This window comes from Rhipicephalus microplus, unplaced genomic scaffold (genome assembly GCF_043290135.1).
Source record: "Rhipicephalus microplus isolate Deutch F79 unplaced genomic scaffold, USDA_Rmic scaffold_15, whole genome shotgun sequence".
NCBI lineage: Eukaryota > Metazoa > Arthropoda > Arachnida > Ixodida > Ixodidae > Rhipicephalus > Rhipicephalus microplus.
Genome location: NW_027464588.1, coordinates 1087501 through 1112666, shown reverse-complemented (window position 1 = coordinate 1112666; position 25166 = coordinate 1087501). Strand labels below are relative to the sequence as shown.

Here is a 25166-nt window from a genome sequence, read left to right as displayed (position 1 = left end):
TACGCTACCAAACGGCTGGTGACCTTCCCGGCGGAGTTGAAAGCGGTGGCGCCTTCGGGGCCGTGTTGGCGTCCCCGTCTTTCGCAACAGTGGTGGCTTCGGCAGGATCGGTCCGTCTTGCGCAACACTACGTAACAAGTGGCGTGCACTCACCAAAGTAAAAAAATTAGGAAGTATATTTTGCACGGTCGCATTGATACGGTCATGTGCTCGTTTCCCACGAGTTGCGAGGCAGAGAACTCTCTGAATTCACTGGAATCCGTAAACACTAATGAGTGCCAGAGAGTTTAAATATGGACAACATAGAGTGTTCCGTCACTTTTTCTTGCTCTGCGTAGAACTTAAGCATTTAGCTTTTGTTAACTGAGGTACATCATCCATTTGCTGTATTTTTCACCCTTTTGGCATACGTTCCGTGGTAAAAACACTGAAGGTATTCAGAAACTACCATTGAAAAAAGGTTATCAGGTGTAATCTTGTCACTTTATGCCCTTCATTTTCGTTTTTTTTTCATTCACTGTGTCTACATGGACAAGCCTGAGCATACGTTTTTGTTAGAACACTGTTAACCCCAGACAACGGTAGTAGCATTGTGACGGACCACTTCAGAGTTCAATATCTTTGCGCCCTAATTAGAACATTCAAATACCCGCACACCTGGAACGTTTGATGCCAGACATGCACCTTGAAAGGCGAGACCGCGTAGTTCACCAAATGCCAACTGCAGTTCAGACGCACAGCAAACCTTTGCTGCACAGAAACCAGGTCTTTAACTGCATACTAACTACCACCTTTGTTGTGCAACGGCAAGCGCCGTTTGCATCACTAGTAAAGTCAGATCACCGAGCATCGACCACCACAATTGAAGACGGAAGAGTCCAAGAAGGCTATTCGCCGACAGACTCGGTTTTTTTTAATGCGTCTTTATTTGCGTCTTTACCATTGAACGGCTGCGGTGAAAATCACGTAAGACCGGGAAGGGCAATAATTGATACGCATCTCATGAGCCAATACTGTGGCTGTCAAACCGAAGATGAGCCCTGTCGTCAGAGGCTGAAGTCGCGGGGTGAGCCACGTATTCCAGCAGTTGCCTTTATAGCTCGTTCGCGGCCGCGGTGGTGCTTCGGAACCTGGGTTCAGTACATAGACCTGAAAACAAGTCAGTTGCCATTCCACTAAGATTGACCATTGCTCGTGCGCAGTGGGGAGTCTTAGGTGATGTACTCGATGTCCACCCGCGTGTTGCAAAGGCTGCAGATGCCAGTGCTTGATGTTTTCAGGCCACGAGCGTAATCATTTTGGTGAGAACGCTGCACACCGGCAGCAGCTATACCTGCGGCATGTGCACACCATAGGGGTTATCACTGACTGACTGTGAAGCACGGCTCTTGCGAAGAGCGGTTGACTGGGCTAGTTGGTATGGCATACTTGGGTTTTAGCAGCGCGAAAAATGCACAAAAGACAAGAAAGGGACGAGACAAGCACTGACTTCCAACTAAAATTTTATTGACGGGAAGACCGTTAATATGCAATGGAGCACAAAGAGTGAAAAAAATGACGTATTTTAAGATACTAATTATCAAGTAACGCCATGCCTGCTGCGCCTACCCTCGCATCTCAAGAAACATATCTCTTTATCTGAAAGGGCAACTGAAGGCTTGCTTACACATGCGCTGCTTTCAAGCTCCATTTGAGCAGCCTCATAAATTATACGCACGTTTTCCTCTTTAATCTTGCATAGAACTGTTGTTTTTTCAAACAGCGGAGTGCACCCACACGTGCTCACGTGTTGCGCTAAGAAGCCATCTTTTCCGCCACGAACATTAATGTTCGTGGCGGAAAAGATGGCTTCTTAGCGCAACACGTGAGCACGTGTGGGTGCACTCCGCTGTTTGAAAAAACAACAGTTCTATGCAAGATTAAAGAGGAAAACGTGCGTATAATTTATGAGGCTGCTCAAATGGAGCTTGAAAGCAGCGCATGTGTAAGCAAGCCTTCAGTTGCCCTTTCAGATAAAGAGATATGTTTCTTGAGATGCGAGGGTAGGCGCAGCAGGCATGGCGTTACTTGATAATTAGTATCTTAAAATACGTCATTTTTTTCACTCTTTGTGCTCCATTGCATATTAACGGTCTTCCCGTCAATAAAATTTTAGTTGGAAGTCAGTGCTTGTCTCGTCCCTTTCTTGTCTTTTGTGCATTTTTCGCGCTGCTAAAACCCAAATCTTGCGAAGAAGTGGGCTACTTTGCGCGGTCAAGACTGAATCAGTGTTGTTCTCAGGTAATGCTGGCGGCCTTTGCGAGAAGTTCCAGTCGGACGTGGCACTGCAGCTGACCTCGGACTACATGGGCCGGGTCAGCCTGAATACGGGTATCGTCACGTTCGTCAACAAGAACGTGCGCGTGCCCCACCGGGTCTCCGAGGTCACCTTCGCCCACGAACTGGGACACAACTTTGGCGCACAGGTGCGTGATTGCCCCCTCCATGTACACACCTACCGGCGTGGTCTCGCGATCAAGGAAGTCCAGGCACCTACCAATCTGCTTTTTGCTCAGCAGCTTGACGTTTGCGTACTGAGTATCCGAATTTGACTATAACCTGTACAAGGGAAGACACCACGGAGGTGATAAATTAATCATTAAGTGAGTGGTGCCGTCGAGGCTGCACCAAATCATTTTAATCTGGCGTCATAATGTTGCACCTTCAATAGAAACGTTGTAACAATAAAGTTTATCATTAATCTCGGCTGCTAAGGTGATATGACCTCCTTTTGATGAAAATGGTTATATCAAATACGTTTATTATGTATTTATTTCTTTATTTTCCTACTTGTGAATTATTTATTAATTCATTCATTCATGGATTTATGCCCTGAAGGCCAAAAGGCATTAGAGAGAGGACTAGTCAATAAAAAAAATTGGCAGGATATCCACGGAGTGAATGATGGAGAGTGGGGTGAAGCATTCATCCGTTCATTCGTTCTTGCTTCCATCCGTCCATGCGTCCATCTGTGTGAACGTCCATGCGTCCATCCACCCATCCGCCGCTGCGTCCGTTCATGCGCCCATCCATATTGTCTGTGTGTCCGTTCGTCCATCTATTTAACACCCTTAGTACCACCATACTGCATCTCTTCATCATATATTCCCCATATAGAAGCACCGCCATCCAGCGGACATTCCAAGGACTAAACGAGAGGTGGCACACGCACACTTTCGTACGGCTTGCGCTTCGGGTCTACTTCTTACCTTTAACCAGCTCGAGTTCATGGTATATACTAGTTCACTGTATTCATGGCACTGTGGCCCAACGCTCGCTATACCTTTCTAAAACCAATGAGGTTACGCCCTGCGAGTATAACGGAGGAACCTTTTCCTGTCAGATAGTGCTCAATGTACATGCCAATGGCTGGTCATGGGAAATGAGAGACCGGAAAATTCGGCTTTTACTTTCTTACGGCTTGCGCTTCGCATCTACTTCCCACCTTTAACAACCTCGAGTTCATTCATGGTAGATACTAGTTCATTGTATTCATGGCACTGCAGCTCAACGCTAAAACTTTCTAAAACTAAAGAGGTTACACCCAGCGAGTATAACGTAGCAACCCTTTTTTGTCAGATAGTGCTCAATGTACATGCCAATGGCTGCTAATGGGGATCGCAGCGTGTGCGTTAACTAAAAGCCGAATGCTCCTGTTTTTCATTCCCCATTAGCAGCCATTGGCATTACATTGAGCACTATTTTTTATCGTTCAACAACGCACATAAAAAATATCTCACCGGCACCACCTTGGAGGTCAAAATGTTATACTTGTTACATACAACGGCTACGAGGGACGAAAGGGTGCCGCTACAAAGAGCTTCGCCCCTAATAAATACACGAAAAAAGTCACACTTTTGCCGCAAATGTCACGGAATGTCACGCGCAGAATGGCACGCAACAGATTGAAACGTGCTCCCCGTTTTTCGCGCACAAGTGACGCACAAAACCTACTCACGGGTACATCATCATCATCATCATCATCATCATCATCATCATCATCATCAGCGTGACTACGTCCACTGCAGGACAAAGGCCTCTCCCTTGTTCCGCCAGTTAACCCGGTCCTGGGCTTGCTGCTGCCAATTTATACCCGCAAACTTCTTAATCTCATCTGCCCACCTAACCTTCTGTCTCCCCCTAACCAGCTTGCCTTCCCTGGAAATCCAGTTAGTTACCCTTAATGATCAGCGGTTATCCTGTCTACGCGCTACATGCCCGGCCCATTTTCATTTCTTCTTCTTGATTTCTGCTATGATATCCTTAACCCCCGTTTGTTCCTAATCCACTCTGCTCTGTTTTTGTCTCTTAAGGTTACACCTACCATTTTTCTTTCCATTGCTCGCTGCGTCGTCCTCAATTTAAGCTGAACCGTCTTTGTAAGTCTCCAGGTTTCTGCTCCGTAGTTAAGTACCGGCAAGATACAGCTGTTATATACCTTCCTCTTGAGGGATAGTGGCAATCTACCTGTCATAGTTTGAGAGTGCTTGCCAAATGTGCTCCACCCCATTCTTATTCTTCTAGTTACTTCAATCTCGTGGTTCGGCTCAGCGGTTATTACCTGCCCTAAGTATACATAGTCTTTTACAACTTGAAGTGAACTATTACCTATCTCGAAGCGCTACTCTTTTCCGAGGATGTTGTACATTACTTTCGTTTTCTGCAGATCAATTTTAAGACCCACCTTTCTGCTCTCCTTGTCTAACTCCGTAATCATGAGTTGCAATTCGTCCCCTGAGTTACTCAGAAATGCAATGTCATCGGCGAAGCCATTAACTCTTATCCCTAACTGTTCCCATTCTAGGCTTCTGAAAACCTCCTGTAAGCACGCGGTAAATGGCATTGGGGAGATTGTGTCCCCCTGCCTTACACCCTTCTTGATTGGTATTCTTTTGCTCGCGGGTGCAGATGAACGTGAATAAGCGTCTCAGTTGTTACTTCGCTGTGTCTGAAAAGGGCGCCCTTTCAGCAAACGGAGAATGCGCAACGGTTGCAGGGACCACTTTGCGCCCGGTAACTACAACAGAATAGCTCCGGTGAACACCCAAGGCCTACAATTGTCTCGACCACGAGATAAGCAAGCGCACGCGTGAGCGTGCACCCTGCTTCCTCTCCAAATGGCAAAGTACACGTGGGAGATGAGAGCCGCGCCGCAGCGTCGTGACAGTGTGGCGACACGCGCTCATTGCGCCATCGCGCTAGTAATGCTGAAAACACAATAGCTCCCCCGAGAAACCCTTTACCAGCGGTAAGTGGTAGATATAGAGAGCTTGCCGTTTGAACGTTGAAGGAAATGCTTCTTCGTGGCTCAGTGGCTAACACCTCGCACTCATGATTCAGAGGTCATACGTTTGATTCCGCGCGCTGGAGGCTTTTTCTGGATTATTTTTTTTTCTTTCTTGCGTTCTCATAAATATAGATACGTATACATATATGGTAAATGACGGTGATGCCAATGCCCACGTCGACGCTGAGGCCGATGGCGAAATCCTGCCAAAATTGTCTATGTAATTGCTGTCGCAATAAATATGAAATTCCAAACACCAGTGCTATGTTCCTGGGCTATACAATTATATACAACGCTCTATTTACGAACAAAAGTCAGAGATCAGTACAGAACAACTAACGCGTCTTTTCTAGCCTTGGTATACAAGGTTAGCTAAGTTATTCAGGAAGCAAGCGTTGTTCTCGATGACGGCTGTTATTTCTGGAAGGCGGTTTCAGTCTACCGATGTGCGGACAGCGAAGGGCTGTGAACAAAATGTTGTCTGAAATGAGGGTACGCCTACTTTGTGGGAATGATCTTGCCTGGGTGAAATGAAAGATGGAGACATATTTCATTGTGTATGTTAGGGCAATGGTATAATATTTGGAAAGCAACATAAGCGTGAAACTTGGCGTCGAGATTCTAGAATTGATAAAATTAAAATGTTTTTCATGGTGGCGACAATTGCAGTACGATTGTAGTTGCGTAAACTGAAACGGGCAGCGTTGTTTCGTACGAGCTCAAGTGCAGTAATTAGGTTAGCCGAAGATTTGTCCCAAATAGCTGATGTGTAATCTAGTTTTCTACGAACAAGCAAGTTTGATTGAATACATTTCGGCCCACCATCATCCAGCATTGGAAAATCAGTTTCCATACTTGACTTTCGTTGTTCTGTATTCCCTGTTTAAAGAGTTGTTGGTCTGTCAAATTCGCTGCAAATCGTGCAGTGGCTGGGTCCAGGGACCCGCATATTTCCGCTCACTCTCACTCACGACATCTGAAGTTCGCAAGTCCTAATAGCAAAAAAAAAAATCTTTTTCCTGTTCGCAACTTCGCAGCACGACCCTCCAAAGTGCGTTCCTGGGGGTAGCGTGGGCAACTTCCTGATGTTCGCCAGCGCATCTCAAGGCACCATGCCCAACAACCGGCGCTTCTCCTTATGCAGCATCCACGACATCGCGGCTATTCTGGCGCACATGTTCTCGGAACAGAGTACCCGCTCGAACTGCCTCCAAGGTATGCTCATTCGCACTTCTGCTATCTGTTTTGTGTCTGCTTCGCGGACATCAATTGGAGATAGCCGGTGATGCTAGAGTTCTTCTCGAAGGGTAGACAGCTGAGCTAATTGGTAGGAATTAGAAGAAAGACAAGCTCAGATTATCAAATAAACCACGGCATTGTGACTGAGAGAAAAATAGGAACAGCAGAAAATAGTTATGGTTGAGAAGTAAATAGTAGACTCGCACCATGGCTAAAACAAAGACGGCTGAATACTCACTGTGCTAATGCTCATTGAGGATTCTTTTATATATTTTTTCAACAGCGAAGCCATTCAAGCCTGTTGTAATCAGTTCAACGCGAACAGAAAAAAAAATCTTACTCGCAATGACCCCAGCCGCGGTGTTCTAGTGGCTAATGTACTCGGCTACTGACCCGCAGGTCGCGGAATCAAATCCCGGCTGCAGTGGCTCCATTTTCGATGGAGGCGAAAATGCTGTAGGCCCATGTGCTCAGATTTGAGTGCACGTCAAAGAACCCCAGGTGGTCGAAATTTCCAGAGCCCTCCAGTATGGCGTCGCTCGATCATGTAATCATATGGTGGTTTTGGGACGTTAAATCCCACAAATAAATTAATTACTAGCAATGACGTCACCGCGCGTTGCCTAGCAACCGGTTGCCCAGCTGGGTGTCTGCTTCACTATCCCCCTGCGCTGTTTCGAGCTCGCCTGCCTTCAAGGAAAACTAAAGTCAAATAACTTGTATTACAAGTTATTGTAATGTATTACAACGTCTAAAACGACAATATTATCAACAGCAGTGCCCTAATAACTGAGAAGCTAAGATAAATGCACAGGAATACAACCAGTTCAAAAATTGAATTTTCTCGTGGTTAAACTTCACAGGTCATTCCATTTCATTTAGCGGGGCTTAGTTGAACCAAGAAGCTGGCGATTATGAAGGCTATGGCTAAAACTTGTTCAATGGCCGTTGTTGCTGTTGTGGCTCCCACTTATTTCCCTCTGCTGCTAGTCGGCAGCTGCGTATTAAAGCCGGGAAGCGTTTTACACGGCAACAGTGACGTCAGACGTTCCGTTGAGGCGGGTAATTTGAATGTGCTATCCCGTTGCGGATCACTAAAATGCAATTTCAATTCCCCGATAAGCCCTTCCTTGGCAGGAAAGTAACGCTACGAGGTTTTTAGACCACTATTTCAATAATCAATGTCGACTTAATAGTTCCCTATAGTGTCCCTTTAAAGTAACTTTATACTCGCACCATGTTACTTTAAAGTAACTTCAGCCTGCCTGGACTCCGCGCGCCACCACTCGGTCACGCCAGACATGGCTTCGCGATTAACTGTGCTTGCGCACCTTCATCCTTTATAAAGCCGGTGCTTGATGCAGACATGTAGATACGAAAAAAGGCTCGCAAAGCCGATGAAGAAGCCGCTTACTGGGAATCGCCAGGAATCGACTCATTTAACGTATAGTCCATGACGTAGTATACGCTCGAAACGGCGAGAGGCGACTGTGCTGAACTAGGTTGGAACATGGCATCACTTCCCATTACTTCGTGTAACTTAGCGTCATTCGGCATCAATTTGTATATTCTGATACCACTTAGTACGGCCAGGACCAGATTGGAACAGATCACCATCGGTTTCGGCGGAACAGTGATTACGATGCTCGGCTGCTAGCCCCAATGTCGCAGTCTCGATCCCGCCGCGGTGATCGCAGTTCGATGGAGCCGAAGTGCTAAAGGCCCGTGTTCTGTGCGATGTCAGGGCACGATGAAGAACACCAGGTGGTCAGAATTTCCGGATCCCTCCATTACGGGGTCTCTCGTAATCATCTCATTGTTTCGGCACATAAAACACCACAGATTAGACGCCGATCAGCTCCGCTGAGCATTGCGTCACTTGAGCAATGTACGCCCGGATTTTTTTTTTTTCGTTCATTCATTTTCATTTATTTTATTGCCGCAAAGGTCCCGGCTGAGATAATACATGAGGGAGCGGGTGATAGAAACGCTATTCTTTAGTGGTAGTTATGATGAGATGGTTTCGATGAGCCGCTTGAATGCTTGGGTGTCGATTAAGGTGGCGACTTCGCTGGGCAGGTCATTCCAGTCCCTGGCTGTGCGCAGGAAGAACGATTGGTGAAAGGTGACGGTATAGGCTTGCACTGGATAGACAGCGTTACAGTGACTGTGTCGGGAAATGCGAAGGGCTCCTCACATGTATGGGTTATATAAAGGCAAAAAATAGAAGAATATATGATAAAGCTTAAGGCATACGACTTTTCCGAATTTAGCCTGATCTAATAAGTTAATCTTTGCTTTTAGTGCCGAGATGTTTGAGGTGTATGAATAGTTAGATAATATGAATCGCGCCGCACGGTTCTGGACAGACTCGGGGGCGTTAATGATGTTGCTGTGGTGAGGATCTAAAATCACATGCGCATACTCTAGCTTTAGCCAGACAAAGGTTTCGAATGCAACTTTTTTAATAGAAGGAAGAGCGAGCTAAAGGCTACAGCGTAAGTACCTAGAGTATATGATTAGCAGAATTTATGACGTGCATATATATGACAGGTCCAAGTTAGGTCACGCGAGATGTTCACACCAAGGTATTTAAACAAATCAACTGTAAAAACTGGTTGTTATTGACATGGTAATTATAAATAGCGTTATGGTGACGACGATGGATAGACATTAGCGGTTTTAGAAACATTCGAAGACATGAGCCCACATTTACACCCGTTCTGTATGCTGGTGAGATCACATTGTAATATGGAATGATCGAATGGGTTAGTAATTGCGCGACAGACAACAGAATCATCGGTGAATAAATGAATGTGCGAATAAATGTTTGAAGCAAGGTCAATAATGTATGTTAGGAAGAGGAAGGGACCAACTACGATAGCATTGCGGTACACCTGAAATAACGGATGTTAGAGATGAAGAGTATGAGTTGGCATAAACGAATTGCTGATGGTTGGTTGAAAAACCTCGAATCCAGTTTAGAACACAGTGGTGGATGTCAAGACGGGACAGTTTTAATAAAAGACGACCATGGGGAACCTTATCCATAGCCTTTTCAAAATTTAAGAACATTTGGTCAGTTGGAATGCTATGGCCTAGGTTTATATTTAAATCATGCAGAAAAAGAGCAAGTTGAGTGTCACAGGAATAATTTTTACGAATGCTACGCTAACTTAGGTGAAAGAAATTGACAGATGTTAAGAAGTAGCAGTACGAAAGTGTATGATATGCTCCATTATTTTACAAAATACGCTTGTTATGGAAATGGAACGGTAGTTACTCAGCCATGTTCTGTTTCCTTTCTTGAAGACCGGGATGACCTAGCACACCTACGAGTCATGAGGAACTGAACCACTGTCGGGTGATTTATGAAATATGAGTGACGAAAACACGCTACACACATGTTTAGTATCTTTAAGCATTTTAGCGTTGATACCGTCTACTGCTGTGAATGACCAGTTATTTAATGACTTTGACAATGACGTATGAATTGATGTGATGTTTTGCATCACCGGATACGCGAAAAATGAAAGATCGGGTAAACTGTCGAGTGGGTCATTAGTAAAAGCAGTGCTAAATACCGTGTTAAGGCAATCAGCAGCTTCATTCTCAGGAATAGGAAGTCTTGAGCTGTCACTAAGTGAAATTTTGTTAAAGGAGAGGGACTAATTGTTTTCCAAAATCACTTGGGGTTAGTTAGCAACATGGCTGGTATTGTGATTGAGAAAACTCACGCTTAGTTTCGTCGATTAGCTTATAACATTCTTCCTTCACTGCGCAATACTTCTGCCATGTAGACGCACAGTTAACTCGTTTGGCAGCTCGAAATAGACACTTTATTATTGGCCGTTTCTGGGATGCATCGAACCACGAAGAAATAATTTTTTCTGGTATTGTAATGGTTGAGATATAGATACGTCTAATACGATGAATCTCTGTTTTGAAAAGCAATCAATTCGACTCGAGAGAACTTAGTGAAAAGTTAGTGGCAAAAGTGTCAAAGTATTCTGTTAATTCCTGGTTTATGCAAACTTAGGCTGCTTTATCGTGAAGGCTAAGTGTTTATTGATTTTTTTTGTTTCTATAATAAGTTACAATAAAATGAGGTGTGCACTGTTTGGTGATCGCTCAAGCAATAGGGTGATTGGCGTCATGTTTTCAGGGTGCGTTGTTAACACCAACTCGAAAACGTTAAAAGAGTTATCAGCTATGCGCGTGGAATCAATGACGAGCTGCGTTAAGCCGAATGTCATGCACGTGTTTAGAACATTACTCTACGGCCTACTGTTAGATGATGAAGAAGCGGAATCAGACCAGTCAATGGTGGGAAAATGAAAATCTCCGAACAAAACCAGGGGGCCATTGAGATACTCCTTTATCAATGTATTTAAACTTTCATGAAGTAAAGGCGTGAATGAACTGTCGTAACTAGGAAGCCAATAGCAGATACCAACGAAGATGTGGGGGTGTGTGGCTATGTATCGAAGCCAAACCATTTCCAATGGTGAAGGAAGGTTTACAAATGGACAATGTGAATTCCGCTTAGTTGCGATTGTTACACCGCCACCACGCAAGTTATCTGCTCTATTTTTCCGTAATATGTCCCATTGTGAAAGAAAGAGAAGAATCTCGGAATAGTCGACGGATGCGTTAAGCCATGTTTACGTTAATAGAAAGACATCGCATGAAAATAAGATTATTAAACTGCACAGTTCATCGCGTTTAGGTATCACACTACGAGTGTTAGCCAGTAAAAAATTAAAAGTAACTATTTAATGAAGAAGGTTTAATACCAGATCTAAATAATGGCTGTTGGTATTCTTCAACGACGCAATTAGAAAAGTGGTCGTAGTAGTACGTTTAGTTTTTCATTCGCGATTAGCTTTTCATGACGTAACCTGTATCACAAGTTTCGGGCCCATCCAAACTTGTTGAGGCGTCTATGGACAAGGCGCGGGCTGGGGGAGAGGTTCTGCGCGACGGCATAGCCAGTACTTTTGAATTTCCGCCCCGAATATGAGATGCGCTCTTTATCTTTAAAGTGAGCGAATGTGACGATTGTGGGCCTGCATTTTTCAGTTTGGCAAAACCTGTTGCGATATGCATGCTCGATATCGCGTGGTTCTACCTATGTGTCTCATACTCGTTCGCAATGTTCGATGGCATTTTTTTTTTCGGAATCAAGACATGTTTCTTTTGGTTTATATTCCACGACATATAAAACAGGGTTACTTCTTCTAGATCTATTTTCAGCATGATTTATCCGGTTATACAGGGTATTTATATGCACCACATTTTCGGTACATGTCCCATTCACTTTCAGTAATTCAGTCTGCATCTCATCGATACTAGCACAGACTATCTTAATTTTGTCGAGTCGGACTTTCATTTCACTGAAAGTTTTATCATGATCAGCCAATTGATTTTTGATCGATTTCAGTTGCGCTATTAACACCGTCTGCCCGGATCATTTCGTTCAAGACTTTTAGAACTTTTTTGTCGGGGCCGGGATCAGATTTAACATCACCCGCTAGCAAGACGAGGCTTAGTCACATTTGATAACAATCACTCACGATGGAGCGAAAACGCCGCCTGCCTGCCAGCACCAAGAGTGCTGATTGACTAGTTGGGTTTGCATAAAGACAATAGGAGTTCATTACCTGCACCAGGAAGACGGCGAAGAACGTTAGCACGGGTCACCGTTATCGTGCTACCAGGCCCACTGAAAGGCGCGTTGCTCCAAGCTTGCTTTTTAACCAAATCCCAAGCAGGCGTGTATTGGTTCAGGGGTGGTTCTTGTGCTCAAGTGGCCGACTGAAAGCCACGATGCTTGATGATACGGTCGTCGACAGGGCATGAAGTGCACAGATCGGGATGCTCCGAGGAGATGTTGATTTGAGGGTCAGGATAATGCCGTCGAATGGTGCTCGGGTAGCAGAGGCCATGGCCTGACATCAGATGCTGGAAACGGGATACAGAGGTCGGACGGCTCTAGTAGCTGCAAACTCCGTAGTCTGAGAAACTGCACCAGGAACAAGCGAGGAGCGTTAGCACGGGCCATCGTTAGCGTGCTTTCCATCTTCTCAGCTATAGCGATATTTTTTAGCTTATATACAACAATAATGCGTCGTATATTTTTCTGGCGTATGTGCCTGCACGTATGACTTTATTATTCATTATTCTTCGGTTTTGGGCTCCATCCATAGTCATAGGTGTCGTTCTATTTAATGTGCACAGTATGAGTAACGGCAAAATCATACTCAAGCGTTTTTCAATTACCCTCGTTTCACTTCAGTCGAATTCATCCTGTGCTTCCGAATTGGCATATTATTGACTTTATCATACAAACCAATCTGTTGGTGTCCTTAGCGTTTCTATATGGTATCTCTCTTTTGTTTACCTTCACTATAGTCGCACCGCTAGTGGTCAGCACTGCGCACTTAGGGACTTGTAGAACTGTACTTTTCCTTCGCGACCTCAATACGACTACCAGGCACCACCTGGTCATGATTTTATCTATTGTCGTGGTCATGTCCATCAGCGTTGCGTCTATATTTTTGAGAGACTTAAAATGCAAGTTGTATGGTCCTAATTGCTGTTCTAACGTCGTACTGTCCACATAAAGGGCACCCAGACTGCATTTCCTATGGCAGCGTGCCGTCACTCGAAACGATGACGCTGATCACGTTATTACGAGGCTACAGCCTTTCCTCGCCTTCTCGCGCAGGTGTCCGAGGCCCATTCTGCGGCAACTCTATACGGGAGGAGGATGAAGAATGCGACTGCGGCTACGACTGGAACGAGTGTCGCGAGATGTGCTGCTATCCACGCGAGCATGGCCAGCTCAACCGCAAAGGTTGCACGCTTCGACCGGATGCCAAATGCAGGTGCGAGGATGAAACTACCATCATTGAACTTGCATGACCAAAATGCACGTACCTTCGGTGAAGCTGCTCACCAGCATTCGCTGCAGGAACCAACCAGATTTTATTTGACCACAAATTGCGTTCCTCAAACCTTCATGAAGTGACTCAAAAACACTTCCTTCCGTTTCATTCGTATACGATTTGAAATGAGTACGGTCGTTGCGCCATTTACCGTCCGCTGTGTCCCACTTCATCGGCTAGTCTAACGCGATGTTGATATTGTCGCGGGGTCGTGACGTCGACGAAGGCAGCAGTCAGTTTGTATAAAGTGAAACTCTTTATTTGGTCGAATTTGGTGTCCGGGAAGGGAAGCTCAAACTGCAGCGAAGAATGCGTGCCCCCCGTTCCTGGTCTCCTAGGAGGAGGGGAGGGGGCGCAAAGTTTGTTCATACATTGACCTAGTATAGAGTGAGGGGGCAGGGGTGCTGCGACGAACCTTCACTCTCCGCCCCATAAAAGGCATCCCTGTGCACCCCTATGGGTGGTAATTTAAAATGTACAGAGAAGAAGTGTGTGGAGCAACATAGATATGACAATCAACGTCGGAATAGGCACGGTGTAACACTCGAGTTCCCCGTCAAAGGCGTTTGGATGCGAGCCAAATAGCTGGCAACACTTCCAGCTGAGCTGGAACTACTTCTATAAAAGCATATTTCTATTCTGTGTTATGGGTTCTATTAATGAAAAGGGGATCAACCATAGCGCTCGAGGAAAGGGAAATGAGAATAATGATTTCGTCAAAACTATATGATACATAGCATCGAAGTCACTCCGTTTAGCCCCTGGCAATAGCGTGAAAGCAAACGTCTATAGAAAAAAATCAAAACCGGCCGACACCCCCTGCATGCCCGAAGACGCCTCGCAAATGCTGTGCATCATGTGTTGAATTTGGGTATTCGCATTCGAAAGATCATAACGTCAGAAGATCGAGACACAGGCATGCCAGAAGCACCCTATATCCACCAATGAGCTTGGCGAGGAGACACAACAGCCGATTTCCCGTCTCCTGTTTTGTTTCCTATGTTCGTTATTTTATGGACTTAATTTTTTTTCCCTAAACACTGCCCCCAGCACGTTTCTCAAAAGGCGACCTGTGCGTAAAACAACCTGATGAATTTCTAACCACTGTCCGGATTTATACACTACAGTCAATAAAATCGGATATATATATATATATATATATATATATATATATATATATATATATATATATATATATATATATATATATATATATATATATATATATATATATATATATATATATATATATATATATATATATATATATATATATTGTTGCTGAGAGCATGTCTGAGAGCGAGAGCACCGCGATAAAAGGGCGCCAGGTCATTTTTTTTACTGGTATGTTTATGTTACTTAAACCAGGGACTAACGATGTTTAACGGTAAATGTTACTTGTTGCCGTTAGGAGAGGCGTGATGTGCTGATCGCTTTTCTCGCTCGTAACGTTCCTCCGCAGTCCATCCAACAGCGCCTGCTGCAGCGACACCTGTCTGTTTTACAACGCGTCGTGGCTGTGCAGACAAGACGACGACTGCCGATTCGAAGCCTACTGCGAGTATCCTTTACATCGCTGTCATGTGCTTCTAGTCTGTTCTTCGTAGCGCCTTCCTATTGTTAGCGCATCACCTTGCCAACATGACGTAACTAGCCCCTTTCGTCGCATTACTTTGCTTTCGTGTTTTCTGTGTATCCATACTAAATCACTACGGTGACCACGATGATGATGATGATAATAATAATAATACTAATAATAATAACAACAATAATAATTTAATGATATATGACAATAAAATGCTTGGGTGTTTGAAATATTTAACAGCAATGACGATAATAGTAACGCATCCATTCACATTGCAGTCGGTGGTGTATCAAAGCAGTAATACCAGGGGAAGAGGAAATATTGGTTTGTCCCGTACCATAGGCTGACACTCCGCGCACAAGCTTCACGAAGGGAAGCTTGTGCGCGGAGTGTCACCAGCGCTCGTGTTGTCCTCTTTTGCCTTCCGTACCTCGACTTTGTCTGTTTCTTCTAGCACATTCGTGCTCGCGCTGCAGCCCTTATTTCACGAAGGGAGTGTAGGAAGCCGGGACATCTGTACAAAAAATTCCTCCTCCTCCCCGAAGATTATGCGCCCCACCGCACGCAAACGGGGGACAAATGAGCCAATTCGGCGACGCTGCGGAGCGTGAAAAAGCGTCGCCAATTGGCTTATTTGTCCCGTGCTTGCGTACGGTAGGAGTCCCGGAACGTGTGTTGTAGCTGTGCGGGAAGCACGTGTACCAGCCCTAACACCTGCCAGCCCGCGGCCGCCGCCATCGGATGCCTGACATAGCCCGACTAAAAAATGTGTTCGCATTTAAAAAAAACCTCTGCTAGATGCATGAATGACCTTGACGGACTTATTCTCAGCGGTTGGAGCGGCGAGTGTCCCGTCTCACCGCACAAGCATGACGGCGTATTCTGCAACCACGGCACGCAGGCCTGCGAAGGTGGCGAGTGCGTGCGCTCTGTCTGCAGCCTTTACGACCTCGAAGAGTGCTACCTCACGGGGCCCCAGCGCACACCGGAGGAGATGTGCCTCATAGCATGCCGAGAGAACGGTACGAGCCTGCTGCTGCTGTGGCAAGGACGCTGTGTGATCTTTTAAAAGGAAAAAGTGTAAATTTAAGAGCTCGTTTTTTTTGTTAGCCAAGTTGATAAAGCGGACGGGGGGGGGGGGGGGTGAACGACCGCCACCATCGTAGCTTTCTAGTAGGGCACCGGACGCGTGACTTAAAGGTTGCAGGTTCAGACCCTGCCGGCGTCAAATTATTTTTTCGTCAATGTTTCTTTCTTCACGGTTTCATTACGATTACTACTAATGAAAACCCCTGTACTTTCCTTGGCAACGTTGTCTATTGAGTGATCTTTTGCTAGGTGTAGAATCTTTGAATGTGAACGTGCGAGTGTCTTTCTTTCTTCGCCAATGTAGAAAGTAAATTTTAGGACACAATTTTTTAAGCAACTCTAATTAAAACTATGATGGATCACGTACTACGTGACACCATCTGACAAGGAAAAAAATGACAGCATATCTATAGAGTGAATGATGACGAGTAGGGCGAAGCGGCTGTAGGTTTATGCCTCCGTGTGTCTAGGCATGCGTTCATGCGTCCGATTGCGTTCGAGAATGCAGACGGCGCGCGTGTAACACCGACGAGACGCGAGCCAAGGAAGCCGAGCGCAAGCGTCTTCAACGCACCAGCCGCGCTGCTTCGTCCATGCCCCACCAACAATCCGACACGTGCGGCAATTATCCAGAAGACTGAAGGAGGCGCTCCTTCCTCGAGCACTGACACCGCCCCGCCCTCTACCAGGCGCTTCCAGAACTGGCGTAAAAGAGAGAGACAGAGCCGCGCTTCTAGCGGTCTCCTTTCCAACCATAGCACACACCAAGAGCAATGGATGGATGGATGGATGGATGGATGGATGGATATGGCTGTACCCTTTGATCGGGCGGTGGCTATCGCCACCAAGCCGGCCGTAACACTTGATGAACTAAAAACTATATTCATTTTTTTTCCTTAAATAGTGAGGTTTATGATTCGTACTTTGCAGTGAAGGGTTTAATTTTCACTCTTGCCATGACTTTAGCCACCAATCAGATAACCTCCTTCTAGTTAATATTTCCCGCTTAAAGTCTATTTTGCCCTCCCTGTCCCTAAACCCCAGTGCTTTGAAAAACTCTGCGCCATCATCCTGAACTATAGGGTGAAGCCCTTTACAGATCATTATCAAGTGTTCGGCAGTTTCCTCCTCCTTTCCACATGCACTGCATACCATGTCTACCCCTTCGTATTTGGCCCGATATGTCTTGGTTCGCAATACTCCCGTCCTGGCCTCAAACAGTAGAGAACTACCCCCAGTATTATCATAGATCCTTTCCTTGGCAATTTCCTGCTTAAAAGTTCGATAGATTTCTAGTGCAGACTTCTTAATCATGCTAATTCTCCACATATCAGTCTCAGCTTCCTTCACCTTCTTCTTAACCGATAATTTTTTTCGGTTTGGCCCCCTGCTGTTTTCCAAGTATTTACCAGTCAATTTTCTGGTTCGCTTCCTCCATTTTGTATCAACATTCTTCATGTACAAGTAGCTGAATACCTTCCTAGCCCAACGTTTTCCCCCATTTCTCTCAATCGCTTCTCAAATTTTATCTTGCTGCTAGCTTCCCTGCCCTCAAATGATGTCCATCCCATATCACCTTGTACTCCCTGATTTGGTGTATTCCCGTAAGCTCCTCAGGCAAGCCTACCTATTCCACGTTGCTTAATTTCTAAGCTTGCTTGAAGTTCTGATCTCATGCACAAGACCATATTGCCTAACGTCAGACCGGGAACCATGACCCCTTTCCATATTCCTCTCACAACATTATACTTATTGTATTTCCACAGTGCCCTGTTTTTCATTACCGTTGCATTCCTGTTACATTTAGTCGACACGTATATTTCGTGTTCCCTTAGGTACTCGGCTTAATTGCTTATCCATACGCCCAGATATTTGTATTTATCTGTTATCTCTAGCGTGACCTCCTGTATATTATAAGCTCCCTACCTTCATTGTCATTAAAAATCATGACTGCTGATTTTTCCTTACTGAATCTAAAATCTAACCTATCTCCCTCATTACCGCAGATGTCCATCAATCTCTGCAAATCTTCCTTGTTGTTGGCCATTAGCACTATATCATCTGCGTACATTAATGCTGGTAGTGCCTGATCAATAAGTTTTTCTTGTTTGACTAAAGAGAGGTTGAAGGCCAGTCCACTTCCCTCTAATTTTGCCTCTAATCCTTGTAGGTACATCATGAATAATAAGGGTGACAGGGGGCACCCCTGCCTAAGCCCCCATTTTACCTCTGCAGGCTTGAATACCTGTTTTTTCCACTTTATAATTACCTTGTTACCTTTATAGATATCCTTTAAAAGATTAGTGACTACATCTTCCACGCCTAGTGTGTCCAGTATTCCCCACAATTCCTCTTGAACCACGCTATCGTGCGCTCCCTTGATATCCAAAAATGCTAGGCACAGGGGCCTGTGTTCCTTTTCTGCTATTTCCATGCACTGCGTCAGTGAGAACAGATTGTCTTCCAACCTCCTGTGTTTCCGAAAGCCATTTTGCAGTTCCCCCAGCACCCCCTCATCCTCTATCCATGCCTGCACTCTTTCCTTTATAATCTGCATCGCCAGCCTGTAGACCACTGATGTCACTGTTATAGGACGGTAGTTGTTTATGTCAGCTTTGTCCCCCTTTCCTTAATAGATCATGCTCATCCTGCTAAGTTTCCATCCATCGGGAACTTCTCCATCGATTATTATTTTGATCACTGCCTTTCTCAAAGCCTGCTTAGACTTCGGACCTAATGTCTTTATCAGCATAATTGGAATGCCATCTGGGCCTGTTGATGTACTACTAGGAACCCTTTTCTGAGCCCTTTTGCACTGTTGTTGTGAAATGGAGCCATTGCGCCACTTGATTCTTCCTTGTCTATTGTGGTGCATAAAGCACTTTGTTGAAATTTTTCTGTCCCCCTTGTTCTTATTTATTCAATAGCTTCGTCCCCTTCTAGCCTAGCACCTTGAGCAAGCGTTGGCCCCGCCCCGCCCTCTACAGGGCGCTTCCAGCACTAGCGTGTCATGCCAACGGAGAGGGGACATGGCTCGACCCTAAGGAGCTTCGCCCCTTAAAGAAATGTTTCGCATTCACAGTCATGACTACGAGAAGCGCTGATTAACACTGCCATGTTTACATGCACATAAAATGCCCCTATAGACGAAGGGACGACTACCGCTGCACCTCAAAATGGCAAGAGCATCGGGCGCGTAATGCGAAGGTTGCAGGCTCGGTGCCTGCCACTTCACTTTCTTCACACCTTTATCACAATTACTGCGATAGACTTAAAACATGAAAGTTAACGTCACATATACCTTTTTACAATCCATTATCTGCTGGTTTCCGTTGAGGTTTCTTTTCTCATGACTGAAGACAACCACGTGGGTGCACGTACGCCCTTTGGGTCCTAGTCTTTAGCTGTGGTGTGCAATAATATGCAATGTGCAATGTGGTTGTGATTTTGGCTAGAAGACGACTATTTATTTCCGACATGTACCAACTAGCCCAACAGCGAGTTTCACCGGGTTGTACAACAGTTCACAATCACGCGCAGTGTCGGGAAGCGTGTGCATGGAGGCGTGCCACTTCGAGCGCATGAAGGACTTCTGCAACAAGAAGCTGGAACCAGGGGCGCCGTGCGACGACCTGCGCGGCTACTGCGACGTCTTCCAGCGGTGCCGTTTGGTGGACGCCGAGGGCCCGCTCTCGCGTCTGCACTGGCTCGTTTTTGGAGGACGCGGCCTGCGCAACGTACTCTTGGTAAGAGCTTGCCTGCTGTCGATAAAAAGTGCGGCATGCATTCCGCACTGTTGCGGCGCATTGTGGAGCACTCACACTATTAGAAGATGAGTCCTTATTTCATACGCGATTGACAACGTGAAGCTCGGTCGTCGTCTCACATTCGTATATTGGGAGGGTTTCAAGAAATGCGTCCTAAAATCCTAAAAAAATAAGAAGGGTGTAATATTTGCTCACTATTTTCTGATTATTTTTGCTATAAACATAAAATGACGGAAGGCATGAGTTATGGCAGTAGTTGACGATAATAACAAATAAAGTTTTTTTTATTAATTGAGACCAGCGGTCGGGTGAAATGGATAATTGCAGCTCTTACTGCGAAGACCTCATTGCTCCTCTGAGATTTTCAAAAAGCGGCCTTTGGTGAATGAGCAGATTAATTTCGCTTGCCAACTGCTCGGCAAGCGAAATTGGAACCGAAACGCGGAAGAAAGCGATTGTTATATTTTTTCTAGACGCCCAGAGCGAGTAAGCGTCGTTGTTTGAACTTGCGATCAATCGGCTTCAATTAATGTGTTGACTCACTTTGGGACAAAAGCACGCGTGTATCACATACATTAACGAACGCAGAAGAAGCACTGTCACTGCATATAGTCGTGGTCGTGGATCATGATGTCTTTGTGGTCACCTAATGCTTCAGCTCATTGGTGCTTTCGTTTCGGATTTCATAAGAACATTGGTTTATTTTCATTACACCGAAATGATTACCAGAGGCCGCTTTCCGTAATTCTCAAATGCGACGGTGCGTTCCAGAAAAGACCCCGATTCTCCCATTCTACCCAAGTTTTTGTCTCCACGAACTAGGTTAACTATTTATTGTTCTAATCAGTGTTATACCTGGTGAGTCTATAGCCATATTACGGTGTCTTATACTACAGGAATGTATTTATGCAGAGAACGAACAGACACTACCCTTCTACTTTTTGAGGCTGTCGGACTTTTTTCGTGAATTAACCAGGGGCTGGTAATAAATTCGTCTATTGCAATATTGTAATTCGCGTGATTTTCGCATTTTTTGGGAAATAATGCAATCGAAGCGATAACTGAGAAAAATCAATATCGAGCAATATGGATGCCCAGAGCGGATGATTGTCGAACGCATACGGGAGACCAACTTACTTCTTCATGTGATGTTCACCTCGGAAGTAAGGCCTGTTAGCCATATCTCATTTTGCGCTAACTAGTTCAAAGTGCTGAACCTGAACGCCGCAGCATGCCTATTCACTACTTGCAGTTATCGTGTTCTAATTTATTATCCTAAGCAATTCAACTACTTGGCGTCAGTGTACTACTTCCTCTCATTTTCCTTTATTCAAACAATTGGTCCGACAAAGTACCTACCTGTAACCACATAATAACCTAGCACATAACAGAAGCCGCTAGATAGTTTCTGGTTATTTGGGCTGGACGTCACGTCATATAGCAAAAGCAGCTGCATTGTTTTTGTTACGTCTGTACAGCCGCTTGTGACTGTAGACGATTTATTAAAGGACAGGAAACGTGAACAAGTTCAAAAGCGTAGCCCAGGCGTTGGAGTCACTCCTGGCCAGCGTTCGACGCCAGGCTCGCGCTCGTGCCACAGCGCCAGTGCCCCGCGCGCACTTCGTTAATGTCGTCTTCTAAGGCGACATGTCACTCTTCCTCCCTTAGACGAAGTCTCCATAGCGGTCTGGAGGTCGCCTAACCTCTGGTGGTCGCAGTTGCCGAGTGGCCACTGCCTGTGACGTCGACGGTTGCGAGGGAGTGTGATCTTGCATCTCGGGCGATTCAGGCGGTTGAGCAGCTGAGCTCGATGGCGTCTCTTCTGGCGTTGCGTCCAAGAGATCGTCAGCTGCGCTCCAATCTGTCCGCGATTGGGTTGTTTGTCTGGTCTGACTCGTTTTCCTCATGTGATTGAGGTGACGCCGAACCTTTCCTTGGTCGCTTTTTACAAGCCAGGATCGTGGTCCGACGCGGCGCAGTATTTCGCCTTCAATCCAATCTGGCTTTTTCAAAAACTGCCGGATAAGCACTCTATCCCCTATAGCGAAGCGGCGTGATTTTTGCAATGCCTCCTGGCTCTCAGGACTTCGCTTATCCGTCTCCCGCTTAAGAAGATCGAGAGGGCAGAGCAATTCTCGTCCGAACATCGCTCTCGCCGGTGTCATACCTGTGGTAGTGTGTATTGTCGTGTGCTGCCGATACAGAAATCTTGCAAGTCGGCACTGTATGGACTTGTCTGCATCTTTCAACAGCGCTCTTTTCAGCTCCGCCACATAGCGTTCTGCCTGGCCGTTTGTTGCCGGATGATATGCTGGTGAGGTTGCAGCCTGTATGCCGTTCGACGCATAGAACTGCTTGATCTCGTTGGAGATGAATGCTTTTCCGTTGTCGGAGATGACCTTTCGGGGAATGCCGAACGTTGCAAAGAGGCTTCGGAGCACGTCGATTACAGCCGCGGATGTTGCTTGTGTCACGTGCCGGACTTCCACCCACTTTGTGTATGCGTCCACAACAACTAAGTAGGTGCGTCCGAGTAGTGGCCCCGCGAAGTCAACGTGCACCGTGTTCCATGCTGTCTGGGGACGGTCCCACGTAGGAATAGGAGCTTTGGGTGGGCTCTTTTGCGTTGCTTGGCATTCACGGCACTGTCGCACCGTTTCCTCGATCACCTTGTCCATTCCGGGCCACCATACGTAGCTCCTTGCGCACTTCTTCATGGCTACCATGCCTCTGTGACCCGCATGCAGAAGTGCCAGAACACGGGATCGTGCTGAGCTCGGTATGATCACTCGGGATCCAAGTGTGATGCACTCGCGCTGTAGTGCTAGTGCGGTCGCTCGTCGTCGGTAAGGAGCAAACTCATCTCCAGTGAGTTTCTCCACTGTACCATCCTGCACTGCCTTGTACAACCTCTGCATGATGCTGTCTTGTTGTGTCAGGCGTGCTATCTCGGCAGCAGTCAACGGAGGTCTCGATAACGCTTCGAACAATAGTACGTCACCTGGAGGCCAGGGTTCATCGAGACGTTCTTGTAATGGCAAACGGCTCAACGCATCCGCGTTTTGATGGTTCTTGCCACGCCTGTAGATTATGCTGTAGTCATACGCCGATAACTTGATGCACCATCTGGTCATCCGTGGAGAAAGGACTTGAGCCGTTGGCTTTTGTGGACCCAGTATGCCGAGCAGTGGTTGGTGGTCAGTGACGAAAGTCACCTTTCTTCCCGCAATATACTTGTGGAACTTGTGGGCTGCAAACACCACAGCAAGGCCTTCTCTGTCCAATTGAGCATATTTGCGTTCTGCCGGCCCTAGCGTCCGAGATGCAAAAGCGATTGGCGCCTCTCTATTCTGGTCATCACGTTGAGACAGAACAGCTCCTATGCCATATGGTGAAGCATCACAAGAGACAAGAAGCTCCTTCTGTTCGTCGTAGTGTGCCAGTACGGTCTGACTGAGCAGCAATGCCTTAAGCTTGTCAAAGGCTTCTTGATGCTTTGTCTCCCATCTCCACGTGGCGTCCTTCTGAAGAAGCTGGTATAGGCAGCTGGCAACTGTTGCCCTGTTCTTCAAGAATCTGTCGTAGAAAGCCAGCATTCCGAGAAATGATTGAAGCGCTTGTTTGCAGTTCGGTGCTGGAGCGTCCGTTATGGCTCGAACTTTCTCTTCGTTTGTGTGGACGCCTGTCTCGTCGATTCGGTGTCCCAGAAAGAAAACTTGTCGCACCGCAAAGCAGCACTTGTTTTTTCCGAGGCGCAGATTGTAGTTTCGTAGCCTCTTCAGCACTTCTTCCAGTCTCTCGGCGTGTTCCGTGGCGTCTTTCCCACTGATGATCACGTCATCTAGGTATGCGCACACGCCTGTGATGCCTGACAGCATTGTCTCCATAAAACGTTGAAAAATGGCTGGGGCTGCAGAAATTCCGAAAGGCAATCTCTTGACCCTGTATAGTCCCTTCAGCGTGTTCAGGGTCAATATCTCTGCTGTCTCTGGCGTCACGTGAAGTTGCTGGTACGCTTGTGCTAAATCCAGGGTGCTGAAGACCTTGCCTCCCCTCAAGTGGCTGAGCACTTCATCAGTTGAGGGAAGTGGGTAGTCTGCCTTCTTTGATACCTGGTTCACTGTGCAACGGTAGTCGCCGCATATTCGCAACGAGCCATTCTTCTTTCGAACCAGTACGAGAGGCGTTGCCCAATCCGAATGCTGTGCTGGCTCGATTATGCCTTGACTTTGCAGTCGATCCAATTCTGCTTCTACAGCTGACCGGAGCGCGAAAGGAACCGGCCGTGCTTTTAGGAACTTTGGTTTCGCTCCTTCCACGAGGTCTAGTTGTACCGCTGGACCGATGTGTCCTGATATGTCCTCGTCGAATACAGATTGGTACTTGTCGAGAAGCTTCGAAACAAGTTCATCGCCGGATACATCATTGATGCCCGTGATCTGTATACCCAGGTGAGGAAACCAGTTTCGTCCAAGGAGGTTACAACCTGCTCCCTTGATGACAACAAGTGGTAGTGTCATGGTTTTGTTTCCGTGCGTAACAATCACCGTTGCACATCCGAGAACTCGAAGAGACTGTCCTGACCATGTGCGTAGGAGCATGTTGTCGGTCTGAAGCCGTGGTCGATCATCTGTCCACGTAGCTTTGAACGTGACCTCACTGATGAGTGTGCAGGCTGCACCCGAGTCGACTTCAAAATCCAAGAACTTGCCATGTACGCGTAGCCGAGTCATGACCTTCTGTGTGCTGAACGCGTTGGTTACGGTGTTGAGCTCGTAAAGGGCCACGTCTGATGAGTCCTGCTGAGTCGACACTGGTGCTGAGGCAGCTGTCGAAGTTCCTTGTTGGGGATATTCGATGCTGTTGCTCGTTTTTGCTTCTTTCCGCTTTTTCAGACAGGCTTTTTCAATGTGTCCGCGTTTCTTGCAGTAGTTGCAGGAGACTGTCTGGAACTTGCAAGTGTCCGGATTATGTAGCGCGTTACAACGCCAACAGCGTTGTTTCTTCTTTTGGGCAGAGGCACTAGAGTGACCTTGGTTGTCTATCTTGCATGTGCTTATGCAGGATTCGTGAAACTCTTTAAATTCGGTTTTCACGCGTTTCTGGTCTTCGATGGCGTTTTCGGCTCGCAGTGCAAGGTCGAAAGCTTTCTTGAACGTCAAGTCCTTTTCTGCGAAGAGCCGTTGCTGGACCTGCTCGTTCCGAAGACC

At 46.2% G+C, this 25166-nt stretch overlaps 1 protein-coding gene across 1 annotated transcript in view; it reads left to right on the top strand.

Moving 5' to 3' along the window:
* The window catches only part of LOC119173739 (disintegrin and metalloproteinase domain-containing protein 10), a 43431-nt gene that overhangs the window by 16387 nt on the left and 1878 nt on the right, over window positions 1-25166 (top strand). The window contains exons 8-13 of the mRNA XM_075883231.1: window positions 2278-2465; window positions 6364-6541; window positions 13296-13455; window positions 14978-15076; window positions 15932-16155; window positions 19730-19935. Of these exons, the coding sequence (XP_075739346.1) occupies window positions 2278-2465; window positions 6364-6541; window positions 13296-13455; window positions 14978-15076; window positions 15932-16155; window positions 19730-19935 (1055 nt within the window). The remainder of the gene's footprint in view (window positions 1-2277; window positions 2466-6363; window positions 6542-13295; window positions 13456-14977; window positions 15077-15931; window positions 16156-19729; window positions 19936-25166) is intronic.